The 14,282-nt window shown below is 48.2% G+C and overlaps 1 protein-coding gene across 6 annotated transcripts in view; it reads left to right on the forward strand.

Moving 5' to 3' along the window:
* Positions 1 to 14,282, forward strand: part of LOC137527749 (catechol O-methyltransferase A-like) — a 72,315-nt gene that overhangs the window by 44,487 nt on the left and 13,546 nt on the right. For 4 of the 6 annotated variants that reach the window (XM_068248611.1, XM_068248610.1, XM_068248617.1 and 1 more), the window contains one exon: positions 13,162 to 13,470. In XM_068248611.1, the coding sequence (XP_068104712.1) occupies positions 13,194 to 13,470 (277 nt within the window). In that variant the 5' untranslated portion in view covers positions 13,162 to 13,193. Of the gene's footprint in view, positions 1 to 5,871; positions 5,932 to 11,336; positions 11,358 to 13,161; positions 13,471 to 14,282 lie in introns of those variants that run through there. The other 2 variants (XM_068248613.1, XM_068248614.1) reach the window with 2 other exon arrangements.

Consider the following 14,282-nt stretch of genomic DNA (forward strand, 5'->3'; position numbering starts at 1 on the left):
AATTTTACTTTCCGATTTTGATTTTCCGATCGTTTTTTCTGATCAATTTCCATTCACTTCTATCAGAAAAATAATCCAAAAAAGGATTGGACGTGTCAGAAATGATCAAGCAATCTATCTGCCGAAAAACTCATGGTGTATTCCCAGCATAAAGGTGCGTACACATGCACTACCGCCTGGAACGACGGGTCCGCCGGACCCTCCCGCTGGGCGGACGTTCAGCCGACAGTAGCACATGTGTACGCGCTGTTGACGCACTGATAAGGCTGTTTCTGAATGATCTGCCGAGTGGATCGTTCAGAAACAGCCTTATCAGTCTGTCTGGCGGGCACTACTGTCGGAAGAACTTTTCGGCAAAACGCTCAAACGCTAGCGCTTTTTAAAAGCGCTAGCGTAATGCACCCTATGGGCCCGTTCTTACTTGGGAGATTTGCACGAATCGCCTCAAAACACAAACTCGTCGCCTGCACCATTTTCTGGCGCTTTCCCAGCAATCCTGTTTCAGTGCTAAAAGCGATCGCAGCAAAATTGCCAGTGATTTTTCCGCGTGAAATTGTGGAAAAATCACTCTGGCGTTTAAGTGTGAATGGGGCCTCAGGTCTTGTACACATCACAAATCGCCAGCGCTTGCATTTTTTTGTTTACTCCTCCCAGCGGTTACCTGCGCATTATCATTTATTTATTTATTTTTTTGTAAATCGCTTTTCTAAGCGCTTTTGCAGAGCGATTCGTTTTTTCACTTCCTGACGTCAGTCAGAAAGTGAACTCTTTGACCAGGAAAAGAATAAATACAATGTATTCTTAAACGCCTGGGAAATCACAATACAAAGCACTTTTTCAAGCACTTAGTGATTTCCCTGTACCTTCCATTGAGCCAAAACGCTCAAACTGGCAGGGCCGGATTTGTACTCTTTACCGCCCAAGGCCGCTGTCACCAGCCGCCCCCCATCAGTATAGGTAGCCAGTTTACCCCTCCCCCTTCCCTCTAGTATAGGTAACCTGATACCCCCCCCTTCCGGTATAGGTAGCCAGTTGACCCCTTCCCCTCTAGTATAGGTAGCCAGATGACTCCCTTAATCCCTCCTTTTCCCACCCCCCCTTTCAGTATAGGTAGCCAGCTCGCCTTCACACTGCAGCAGCCATCAGTGTCACTCATTTCTCCATTCGTCTCCAGTGCCAAAGCTTCCTCTTCCCCTCTGTCGCCAATGCTGCCCAAGTCCATAGCCGCCGGCCACAATGCAAACATGCACAGAGAGCAAGGTGGTTGTTGAACAGGCTGTTGGCAGCAGAGTACCGCAGTCAGGCACTCGCCTGATTTCCCTGCATTGCAGCATTTGCAAGTTTGCAAATGCTGCATAAGTTCAGCCTGCTGCTTTGGTGCCCTTGCTCCTGTGGTGCCCTAGGCCATGGCCTAGGTGGCCTTGCCTGAAATCCGGCCCTGCAAACTGGTACAGGCAGCGCTTTGGTCAGCGGAAAGGAATTGAAACGCGCAGATGTGAACACTCTTAGGCCTCTTTCCCACCAAGATGTTGCATTTTAGGGGACGTTATGGTCGCATAACGTGCCTCTAACGCAATGCATGGTGGTGTTGAAGTTGGACGTCAGATTGAGCTGTGTTATGCGCTCTCAAAGCAGCTGCTCCTGGATAGTGATAGGAAGTCTAGATCTTTTTAAGGATTCGGATCATTCGAATCGGATCATTGAACCGAATCATTTTACTAGGGAAGCAGACTGGGTGAAATGACTAGCAGGACAGGGCTTTCCCTGCACTGTACATTCTGTATGTTCCTGTTTCTTCCAGACAGACATCCACTGTGAACCGAATCTTTCATTGTGATGATCCAGATGATTCGACTCACAAAAAAGATCCTGATCAAATGAACGATTCGTTCATGGACAACACTACAGTCCCACCACCAGTCACCACAGTGCAGTGAATATTAATTAGCCATGTGACTAGTCACTGAGCATGTGCAAACAATCTAACGCAGCTCTATAGGGGTATAACGTACAGCATGCTGCACTTTCATTTAACGTGCTGCGTTACTATGTAACGCAACGTGGGCACTGTCAACAGCCCATTGATTTTACAGTGCTGTGAGTTAGGCTGCATTACTGGCTGCTGTAACGTGGGACTTTAATGTCCCACTGTGAAACCAGCCTTAGAGAATCATTGCACAAGCACTTCTAGGGCAATTTTCAAAATCACCGGCGCTTAAAAAAAAAACAAAAAAAAAACGCCCTAGGTGTGAACAAGCCCTAATTCCCCCTCTTATGTGAGTAATCTCTCAACTTGTAATTTGATCTCAGCTGCGTCAGCTCAGGAATCTCCTCTGCTACGGCAGAGCAGCCAATATGTAAACACAGAATGTTAACCCTACGTCTGCTTCCATGAAAGCAGGAAATGGACACACTGCAGATTTATTGCAGGATTTGTATCAGCTGTAACAAAGAAATGTTTTTCTTTAAAATAGAACTGAACTCTTGCACAGCATACAAGGAAAACATAACAGAAATGCACCCTGTTTGTATTTAAATAGTTTAGTCTGTGTAATCCCCCCCCCCCCCCCTGTGTCTAATCACTAGTTGTAATTTGATCTCACCCCTGTGTCACATGATTACCTATGGCAGATAAGCAGATAAGGCCATTTGAAAGCACAGGCTGTAATCTATATGTCTGCTTCCATTAATGAAGAAGTAGAAACGGTGCAGATTTATTTTAGGATTTGTATGAGCTGTAACATAGAAATGTTTTCTTGTTTACAGGTGATTATGTTGTTTATCTTTTTAGAGCAGAGAGGAGTTCTGAGTTCAGGTCCACTTTAAAGGTTATTTTGCTGTTGCTTATCTTTTAGCGCAGAGAGGAAGTTCTGATCTCAGATACTGTGTGTTTGTCCATTGACAAACATAGCGCATCCCCACACAACCCACCCATAAATCACAAGCCAGCATGCGCATTATCTGGAATACTCAATCGCACCCAGTTACACCCACCGCAGTGGAAACAAGCCTTGAAGCACAGCTGACACAAAAAGTAAATAAACCTATGAGCAAGACAAATAACATTTATATCACATTTTTCTCCTGGCAGACTCCAAGTGCTTCAGGGATGTAGTAACTTGCGGCGCACTCCCCGGGCAATCGGGAGCATTAACCACCCTGGCGTTCTGATAAAATCGCCAGGGTGGCTGCGGGAGGGTTTTTTTAAATAAAAAAAAACCTATTCCATGCAGCCAACTGAAAGTTGGCTGCATGAAAGCCCACTAGAGGGGGCGTTCTTCCGATCGCCTCCGGCGGCCAGAAGTAACACGGAAGGCCGCAATAAGCGGCCTTCCGTGTTTCGCTTCCCTCGTCGCCATGGCGACGAGCGGAGTGACGTCATGGACGTCAGCCGACGTCCTGACGTCAGCCGCCTCCGATCCAGCCTTTAGCGCTGGCCGGAACTGTTTGTTCCGGCTACGCTGGGCTCGGGCGGCTGGGGGGACCCTCTTTCGCCGCTGCACGCGGCGGATCGCCGCGCTGCAGCGGCGATCAGGCAGCACACGCGGCTGGCAAAGTGCCGGCTGCGTGTGCTGCTTTTTATTTCATTAAAATCGGCCCAGCAGGGCCTGAGCGGCAGCCTCCGGCGGTGTTGGACGAGCTGAGCTCGTCCAGACCGCTCAGGTGGTTAAGGAGCTTTGCCCAAAGACCCCCCACCCCCACCCTTATTCTTTTCACCACCCTTTTCCTCTTGAAAAGTAAAGTTTGTTCTGCAGAGTTTGAATTGCAGAAAGGCTTGTGGCAAAGCCCATCGGTGTTTGTGGCATTTTTAAAAACCTGTTTCTACCCTCCAAGGCTAGCGATGTGTCTGTACAGCCCCATGCCTGGAATTTCTCCCAAGGGATTGGGCCTCGATTCCTGCCTCGTACATGTAAGAGGCTATATGTGGTAAGATTGTACAATCAAGATTGTGTCATCAATGGGCACCTTTTAAGCCCCATCTACACGATACGATTTTTTTATACGATTCGATGATTATTCTATTTACGATACGATTAAATCCGACATGTCCTATCGGAATTCGATTTTCAATTCGATTTGCCATTGTTTTGCAATAGCAAATCGGATAGAATCGAATCCTGATCGGACATGTTGGATTTAATCGGATCGTAAATAGAATCGTAATCACATCGTATAAAGAATCTCATCCTGTAGATTGGGCTTAAAGCTCTGTCTACACGAAGCGATCCGGCGGCTCGATTAGCGTGTCCCCGCACGTGCGTCGTATTAGATTTCCCCCCCCCCCTCATCCCTGTGCGGTGCCGCTTATCTTCCACTCGATTCCCTGCCATTGTCCCCTCGTGGGGAATGAGCAGGGAATCGGCGGTGGCGAGATCTGATCTGTCGGATCTTATCAATCAATTGATAAGTCACATCGCTCCGTGTAGACAGAGCATTAGAGACCATCTGTCACCTAAAATAGACCGTGTGGCTGTAGTCGTTTGTATCTACTACTATATATAGCACTGTAGGCTCAGACTCGATGAGGGTTTAAGTGGATCAGCGTCTCACCAGGTCACCCAATGCCAATCCACCGCAGCTGTCATTGGCTACAATGTTTCTCCTGTCCAGTCAAACTTTTTCCGTGTGTAAGAAGATTAAGGCCTCTTTCACAGTAGGACGTTGCGTTTTGATGCGACGTTAAAGTTGCAACGCCCCAAAAAAGTCGCACCGCAACTTATTGCCCCATTATCGTTGCATACAGTAAGTATGCTTCCAAGTCATTATTGAGCATGTGCAAACAGTCCAACACAGCTAATAACGTGTATAACGCACAGCATGCAGCACTTTCTAATAATGCTACACGTTACACACAAACGCAATGTGTGCACTGTGAATGTCGCACAGACTTCGTATTACTGTGCGTTACTCTGTGTTATATTTTTTAACGTGCAACCTTAATATCGCACTGTGAAAGACGCCTTAATGTTGTGGCTACTAATACACCACTGGCTTCGAGCAACTTGCATCACGTCCACCGTATGCCAGAAATACTTTACTTTAGGGCATGGGCGTAACTAGAAATCACTGCCCCCCCCACCCCACCCCCCCCCCTGTGAAACTTTGGATGTTGCCCCCTCCCGCCAGTCCCAGCCCCCCCCCAACTTCCCGCAGAAAAAATGCATACAGAAAACTGACAGATGAGTGAGCTCCCAGACTCTGCTTATTACACTCATTCTGTCCTCTGATGGTGCAGACCTGGCTCTGCAGACTCTTCCACCATCACTACAGTACACCGCACTTGGGAGGGGTAGAGAGGTTGGGGGCTGGGCACTCTTCACAAGAGCCTGCTGTGCACTGAATAGGGACTGTCTACAAATCTTTGTCTGCAAAAGTTTATATCATTCCTTATCAGTGGCTGAGCAGATGCAGTCATCAGAACAATTGTACAGAAAATAGAAAGCTTTTTCTCTGTTTCCTTAGTTGTCAGTCTCGCAGGACAGGGAAAAGAAACTTCTCCCTCCACGGGGCCCCCTGCGGCTGTATCCCTTGCAAGGTCTATTGTTACTCCCCTACTTCAGGGACGTAACTACAGGAGGGCAGACCCTGCGACTGCAGGGGGGCCCAGAGCTGTAAGGGGGCCCTAACTATTACTTTCCTCCCTCCTATAAAGGGATCCATTCTTCAGATCAGGTGGTTTTTTTTTTGTGGCTGATTATGATGTCCACACTTGTTTTATGACCCTTGCTAGGTGGGTCCCCAGGCTGACAGGACCCTTTCACACCAAAAATTGTGAAACGCAAATGCAAACATGTTTTGCAATTTTTTTTTTTTTTTATTTTTTTTTTTTTATTTATTTTTTTTTTTTTCCACCTTTCCACCCCTTTCAAGAACCAACAGAAGGCAGCCACTGTGAAAGGGCTCTTGAGTCACCAGGAAAGGTTGTGAAAGGTCAGTAAAATAGTGCTTTTGTTGTTTTAGACTTTATTTTCCACTGGGATTTACATATATGCGGTAATAGTTTGGTAATTTACAAAAAAACATGGCTTCAATTCACTAAGGGCTCGTTTCCACTAGTGCGGTGCGGAATCGCCTGCATTCCACCGCGGACGAAATCGCATGCGGGTGCGATTCCGCATGCGTTTTTGCCGCGATTTCGCATGCGATTCCACATAGGTAAGGCTGTATGCGAATTTAACCATGTCACTGCCTGAGTAAATTAACATTAATACCTATGCGATTTCGCGGCAAAAAACGCATGGTCACCCCGCATGCGATTTCCCTATTAGTTACATTAGCGGCGATTCGCGCACATTCCTTCTGCACGCGAAATCTGACAGCCCTGCCGTGCAGATTTCTGCCGCACCAAAAAACGCTGCCGCAGCCGCACGAGTGGAAACAGCCCCATCCACTTACATTGCCTATGCGAATCCACGTGCAGTGCCCGCATGCGGATTCGCTATAGTGGAAACGAGCCCTAAGACCCGTTTGGTAAGAAGTAAAAGGAGTCTTGGTCCCTTAAGTGTGTTTTTTTTTTTTTTTTTGTTTGTTTGTTTTTTGTTTTTTCTCCTGGGTGATCTTTCTACATCTTATTCATAAAATATGCAAGAAAAATACCATAAAACCAGAAAATAAACTTACCTGGGGCTTCCTCCAGCCCCTCGTAGTCGGTGAAGACCCTCAGTGTCCCATCTTGTTCGCACGCACGTCGGCGTAATCTTTCTGCGCACGCGCGGTTCATTCTTTCAAGAACTGCATGTGCGCGGAACGCTTACAGTAACAGGCACCGAAGTCAGCACTCTAGCGCAGTGTTCCCCCAACCCTATTCACAAGGCCCACCAACAGTGCATGTTTTGTAGAAATCCATGGTGGTAGTTAATCAGCTCTGCTGAGACACTAATTACCTCACCTGTGCATGTTTGTGGTTTTCTGCAAAACATGTACTGTTGGTGAGCCTTGAGGACAAGGGTTGGGGAACTCTGCTCTAGCAGACCTGCTGGGGTCAGAACGGGGCGGGGAACCTGGAGGACGCCGAAGGTCTCCAGACTACGCGCAGGGCTGCCACTTCATCCCTTTTTAAATACAGACACATATGAATTATACATACCTTTTGGCTAGTTAGATGTAGTTTAGGTTCTGATTAGTGTTGGGCGAACAGTGTTCGCCACTGTTCGGGTTCTGCAGAACATCATCCTGTTCGGGTGATGTTCGAGTTCGGCCGAACACCTGATGGTGTTCGGCCACATGGCCGAACTAAGAGCGCATGGCCGAACGTTCGGCTAGCGCTGTGATTGGCCGAACGGGTCACGTGTAGTGTTGGGCGAACATCTAGATGTTCGGGCCGAACATGGCCGCGATGTTCGGGTGTTCGAGCCGAACTCCGAACATAATGGAAGTCAATGGGGACCCGAACTTTCATGCTTTGTAAAGCCTCCTTACATGCTACATACCCCAAATGTACAGAGGTATGTGCACATTGGGAGTGGGTACAAGAGGAAAAATTTTTTTAGCAAAAAGAGCTTATAGTTTTTGAGAAAATCGATTTTAAAGTTTCAAAGGGAAAACTGTCTTTTAAATGCGGGAAATGTCTGTTTTCTTTGCACAGGTAACATGCTTTTCGTCGGCATGCAGTCATAAATGTAATACATATAAGAGGTTCCAGGAAAAGGGACCGGTAACGCTAACCCAGCAGCAGCACACGTGATGGAACAGGAGGAGGGTGGCGCAGGAGGAGAAGGCCACGCTTTGAGACACAACAACCCAGGCCTTGCATGAGGACAAGAAGCGTGCGGATAGCAATTTGCATTTTGTCGCCATGCAGTCATAAATGTAATACAGATGAGGTTCAATAAACAGGGACCGGAAACGCTAACCCATCACAGATGTTCATTGTTCATGTTACTTGGTTGGGGTCCGGGAGTGTTGCGTAGTCGTTTCCAATCCAGGCTTGATTCATTTTAATTTGAGTCAGACGGTCTGCATTTTCTATGGAGAGGCGGATACGCCGATCTGTGACGATGCCTCCGGCAGCACTGAAACAGCGTTCCGACATAACGCTGGCTGCCGGGCAAGCCAGCACCTCTATTGTGTACATTGCCAGTTTGTGCCAGGTGTCTAGCTTCGATACCCAATAGTTGAAGGGTGCAGATGGATTTTTAACACAGCTATGCCATCTGACATGTAGTCCTTGACCATCTTCTCCAGGCGATCGGTGTTGGAGGTGGATCTGCACGCTTGCTGTTCTGTGTGCTGCTGCATGGGTGTCAGAAAATGTTCCCACTCCAAGGACACTGCCGATACCATTCCCTTTTGGGCACTAGCTGCGGCTTGTGTTGTTTGCTGCCCTCCTGGTCGTCCTGGGTTTGCGGAAGTCAGTCTGTCGGCGTACAACTGGCTAGAGGAGGGGGAGGATGTCAATCTCCTCTCTAAAGTCTCCACAAGGGCCTGCTGGTATTCTTCCATTTTGACCTGTCTGACTCTTTCTTCAAGCAGTTTTGGAACATTGTGTTTGTACCGTGGATCCAGAAGAGTATAAACCCAGTAATTGGTGTTGTCCAGAATGCGCACAATGCGTGGGTTGCGTTCAATGCAGTCCTAGGCCGAAGAGGTCATAGCCTAGGGTCACAAAAACCTGTTTATTTGGGCAATTTCAATGGTAGTGATGCTGACGTACATAAATCTCAGCCATGGCCGTTAGCAACGTCTGAATTTCACGAAATGTCTCATGCAGGTAGAAGACATATTGTTAGACTTGGATTCCAAAGATGGGTTCCCTACATCTCTGCAAACCAGAGTTACAGGGGTGCAAAATTGGTAAAATCCCCCATAGGCTTTCATTGCCTCCCTATTTCACTTTCCAAAATCACACATCTTTTCAAAGGGCAATGGCTCAGCAGTACCAAATTTTCTAGCATTGTAGGGACTCTTAGGGGGATCATGACTGGTGAGTTTTGCCACTGCTGAGCCATTGCCCTTTGAAATGGTGTGAGATTTTGGAACGGTAAATAGTAGGCCCAATGAAAGCCTATGGGGGATTTTACCAATTTTGGAGCCCTGTAACTCTGGTTTGCAGAGATGTAGAGACCCCATCTTTGGAATCCAAGTCTAACAATATGTCTTCTACCTGCATGGGACATTTCGTGAAATTCAGACGTTGCTAACGGCCATGGCTGAGATTTATGTACGTCAGCATCACTACCATTGAAATAGCCCAAATAAACAGGTTTTTGTGACCCTAGGCTATGACCTCTTCGGCCTAGGACTGCATTGAACGCGACCCACACATTGTGCGCATTCTGGACAACACCAATTACTGGGTTTATACCCTTCTGGATCCACGGTACAAACACAATGTTCCAAAACTGCTTGAAGAAAGAGTCAGACAGGTCAAAATGGAAGAATACCAGCAGGCCCTTGTGGAGACTTTAGAGAGGAGATTGACATCCTCCCCCTCCTCTAGCCAGTTGTACGCCGACAGACTGACTTCCGCAAACCCAGGACGACCAGGAGGGCAGCAAACAACAAAAGCCGCAGCTAGTGCCCAAAAGGGAATGGTATCGGCAGTGTCCTTGGAGTGGGAAAATTTTCTGACACCCATGCAGCAGCACACAGAACAGCAAGCGTGCAGATCCACCTCCAACACCGATCGCCTGGAGAAGATGGTCAAGGACTACATGTCAGATGGCATAGCTGTGTTGAACAATCCATCTGCACCCTTCAACTATTGGGTATCGAAGCTAGACACCTGGCACAAACTGGCAATGTACGCAATAGAGGTGCTGGCTTGCCCGGCAGCCAGCGTTATGTCGGAACGCTGTTTCAGTGCTGCCAGGGGCATCGTCACAGATCGGCGTATCCGCCTCTCCACAGAAAATGCAGACCGTCTGACTCAAATTTAAAATGAATCAATCCTGGATTGGAAACTACTACGCAACACTCCCGGACCCCAACCAAGTAACATGAACAATGAACATCTGTGATGGGTTAGCGTTTCCGGTCCCTGTTTATTGAACCTCTCATCTGTATTACATTTATGACTGTATGGCGATAAAATGCAAATTGCTATCCGCACGCTTCTTGTCCTCATGCAAGGCCTGGGTTGTTGTGTCTCAAAGCGTGGCCTTCTCCTCCTGCGCCGCCCTCCTCCTGTTCCATCACGTGTGCTGCTGCTGGGTTAGCGTTACCGGTCCCTTTTCCTGGAACCTCTTATATGTATTACATTTATGACTGCATGCCGACAAAAAGCATGTTACCTGTGCAAAGAAAACAGACATTTCCCGCATTTAAAAGACCGTTTTCCCTTAAACTTTAAAATCGACTTTCTCAAAAACTAGAAGCTCTTTTTGCTAATTTTTTTCCCCTCTTGTACCCACTCCCAAGGTGCACATACCCTGCAAATTTGGGGTATGTAGCATGTAAGGAAGCTTTACAAAGCACGAAAGTTTGGGTCCCTATTGACTTCCATTATGTTCGGAGTTCGGGTCGAACATCCCGCAGGCGCAGTAAAGCCCGGAGGACGTCCGATGACGTCAGCGCGCCCGCGTGGGGACGCAGAAGAGCCCGTCCTTGGAGTGCAGAAGAGCCCGACCTGGCAGCCGGCCTGGCCAGGTCGGGTCGGCCACCGAAGACGACCGGAAGCCTCTGGAGCGGCGGCGAGGGCACCTCCTGCCTGCCACGGGCTGGAGGAAGCCCCAGGTAAGTGGATATGGATTTTTATTTTTTTAAACGTTTCCCTGAACCTTCCCTTTAAGTCCAGCAAACACCGCACTCAGCCGGAGCTCTCCTACAAAATCAATACTTGCCTAAGAAGAAAGAAACCGCTGGATCCTAACAAGGCTTCCCCCGTGCATTCTCTGCTCCCTGTCCCTGAGAGCAGATACCCCAAAAATTACCAACACGGGTTTGTCTGCAATCTGATCGGAGCTGCGCTCCTATTCAAGCACATGTGGGGCCATACTGGGCACGGCAATTACAGCTGCGCCTGCACAGTAAGCTGGTGTGCAGCTGTGCTCATGTGGCTGCAGCATGGCTGTACTCGCGCCAAAAGACCAGGGGGGTTCCAGGGAGTGTTGGTGGACGCTGAGGGTAGCCTCCATTAGGATCCAGAGGCTTCCCTCTCCTTGGGTAAGTATGTTTTTCTGAACCTAAGCTTTGACCTATAGTGGATGATAGTTCTAACACAAACTTCCTCTGGCTGTTTGTTAGAGATCTGTGTTCAGCTTACTTTGGCATAAATTTGCATCCGGCTTGAAGGTTCCTCAATCTGCTTAGCATAGACTCATCTCAGTCATGGTCCGGGACCGAGCGTCTGTGGAGCTCTACATAAGAGCAGAGTCTTCTTTGCCTCCTATTTGAGACTCCATGCACATAAGGATTTTGTGAGTTAGATATACTGCTGAAATATTTCTTGCATTTGCACAGGGGATTGGTTGTGTGATCTTTTAAAATCTTTCCTCTCCCCAATTTATGTTCTGAAATTTATCACAGGTGGCACCATCTTTAGTCCTGTGTGATCTCTGCAGAACGTTTGAGAGTTCTAAAGCCAATAGAAAATATACCTGGTCTCCCAGAATCCTTTGGGAGGACAATTCCACATAGCTAAACCTCGCTGGCAGGGTGGGGTTACATACCAATATTCAGCAATATATAGATACTAGTAACATTAGCCCGTTTAAAAATGGGGTAAGTCTGTCATCGCTGATCTGCCGCGTGTATTCGCGCTCACGTCCGACGCACGCGCCCCTCCTGGCCCCTGCAAGCTGCGTCTCGTCAGTGTCTCTGCGTCCCTCCCTGCACATGTGCACATCAAAAAAGGACACACACAGGGACATGGGATGCAGATGTGTGTGTACTGGTGGGGGGGCTTAGCTAGGTAGTGCGTACTGGTGGGGGGGGCTTACAAAAATACGCGTTGCCGCATATCTATGCGTTCGTAATGCGACAACGCATATTTTTGTACGTGTTGCGGCCCGCAATAGCGCTAATTACAGTCGGAAATGCGGAAAAAGCTACGCGTGGCCAGTCCTGACAGGCCTGTCGGCAAAAACGAAACTAGCTGGCAGCGGGGGACCAGAGGATTAGTGAGTGACTGCGAGGGCACAGGACTGCTGCAGGGGGCTGGTAGAAGCCCCAGGTGAGTAAAACTCCATTATTTTTTTTTCTGACTTAATTCACTTTAAACTGCAGTATAGTAAAACCACAAGATGTCACTGTCTGTAAAAGATAATGGTAATCTTAATGGGATTGTCATTTCCTGTATGCACTTGGTATCCTCTCTGTTCCTAAGTAAGCTGCTTTATCTGATGGTTGTGTATGATATATGCATGTTTTCCTTCAGTAAAGAGATCTTAAGGTGACCATACACTGGTCGACTTGCCATCAGATTCCACCAACAGATAGATCCCTCTCTGATCGAATCTGATCAGAGAGGGATCGTATGGCCACCTTTACTGCAAACAGATTGTGAACCGATTATTGTGAACCGATTATCAGCCTGGAACTGTTCACAATCTGTGGTGGTGGTGCTGCCGCCGCTCCCCGCCCCGCATACATTACCTGCTCCGCCGGCGCAGGTCCCGCTTTCACCGCTGCTCCGTCTCCGCGCTGGTCTGGTCTCCGGCATACTTCATTTCTTCCTGCCCGGCAGGAAGTTTTAACAGTAGAGGGCGCTCTACTGTTTAAACTTCCTCCCGGGCAGGAAGAAGTGAAGCATACTGCAGACCAGCGTGGAGACGGAGCAGCGGTGACAGCGGGACCCGCGCCGGCGGAACAGGTAATGTATTGCCGCTGTATTGCGTCGGGCATTCAAACGCGGCTATCGACGCACTCCCGACCCGCCGGCGCTCGAAAAATCTTCCGCACGGATGGATCGACGGGAACGATGGATTTCGGACGGAAATCCATTGTTCTGTCAGCGGTGTGCGCGGCGATTTCACAGCCGTTTTGATCACTGTGATCGAAACGGCTGTATATCGGCGGGAAAATCGTTAGGTGTATGGGCCCCTTTACTTGTCGTACTGGGTGCCTATCTGCATGTATAGAACACTATGTTCCAGCAATAATTTTGACTACAATACAGTGGGAGGTTACTATGCGCAACACAGGCAGCTTTTTCAACACTTTGCTAGATTAAGTTGTGTCTTTATTTACTAGACTCTGAAATCTTTTTCATTTTCTCCTTAGGTCACTTCTGGCCTCTCCTTGCCACCGGTCACATGATGCTGGCCGCGGTGCTGTCGCTGGGAGCTGTGTTCTTGTGCCTCCTTCTCTTTGTGGTATGGAAAGTGCGCACCAGTGGAGAATGGGCGCTGTGGTGGCACGACAACCTCCTGGAGCGGCTGAAGGACTTCCTGACGGGGACGACGAGGCCTGTTAGGATGCTGCAGTTTGTACAGCGCTATGCCAAGGCAGGAGATGCCGCCAGTGTCATCTCTGCCATTGATACTTTTTGCTCCAAAGTGGAGTGGGCCATGAACGTTGGAGACAAGAAAGGTAAGTGGATTAATGCGTTAGACATGTGATTCCACAGCCAATCAGCTGCTCCAGTGCACCCACTGGGCGTTGGAAAGCACCCGGTAGAAGCAACTGGGAGGTGTCCATCTCAAGCATACACAGCTGTAAAAAGAGGCAGTTCTTTGCCACCATGTAACTGCACATCTAGGGCTGTTTTTAGGCAGAGATAACAATATCTTTATAGCACTTTTCTCCCTGGGGACTCAAAGCGCAGTGACCCTACATTATGCAGTCTCAAAGGCTAGGGAAAAGAGGTGAGTTTTTAGCCTTTTTTTTTTTTTTTTTTTTTTTTAAAGCTGTCCATAGAAGGAGCCTCTCATACTGATTGTGGAAGTGAGTTTCATAGAGTAGGGGCTGCATAGGAAAAGGCCCGAGCGCCAAATGTTAAGTGTATCCTGGGATTAACCAGCTTCATCTTGTTGGCAGAGCGGAGGGTGCGTGGAGGGGCATAAAGTTCCAATAGATCCGCTATGTATTTGGGTCCCATGTGGTTTAGAGCCTTAAATGTTAGCAGGCAGATCTTAAAATTGATTCTCCATTTTACTGGCAACCAGTGAAGAGTTTGCAGTACTGGGGTGATGTGTGAGCTGCGGGGGGGGCATATTCTAGGAGTCTGGCTGCACCATTCTGTACTAGTTGTAAGGGGCACAGAACCTTATCTGTAGATCCGATGAACAGGGTGTTGCAGTAGTCTAGGCGGGAGGATACAAATGCATGAACCAGGGCAGGTAGGTCTTCAGCTGGGATAAGGTGTTTGATTTTCGCTATATTTCTTAGATGGATGAAGGAAG

This window comes from Hyperolius riggenbachi, chromosome 8, assembly GCF_040937935.1.
Source record: "Hyperolius riggenbachi isolate aHypRig1 chromosome 8, aHypRig1.pri, whole genome shotgun sequence".
In the NCBI taxonomy this organism is placed as follows: Eukaryota; Metazoa; Chordata; class Amphibia; order Anura; family Hyperoliidae; genus Hyperolius; species Hyperolius riggenbachi.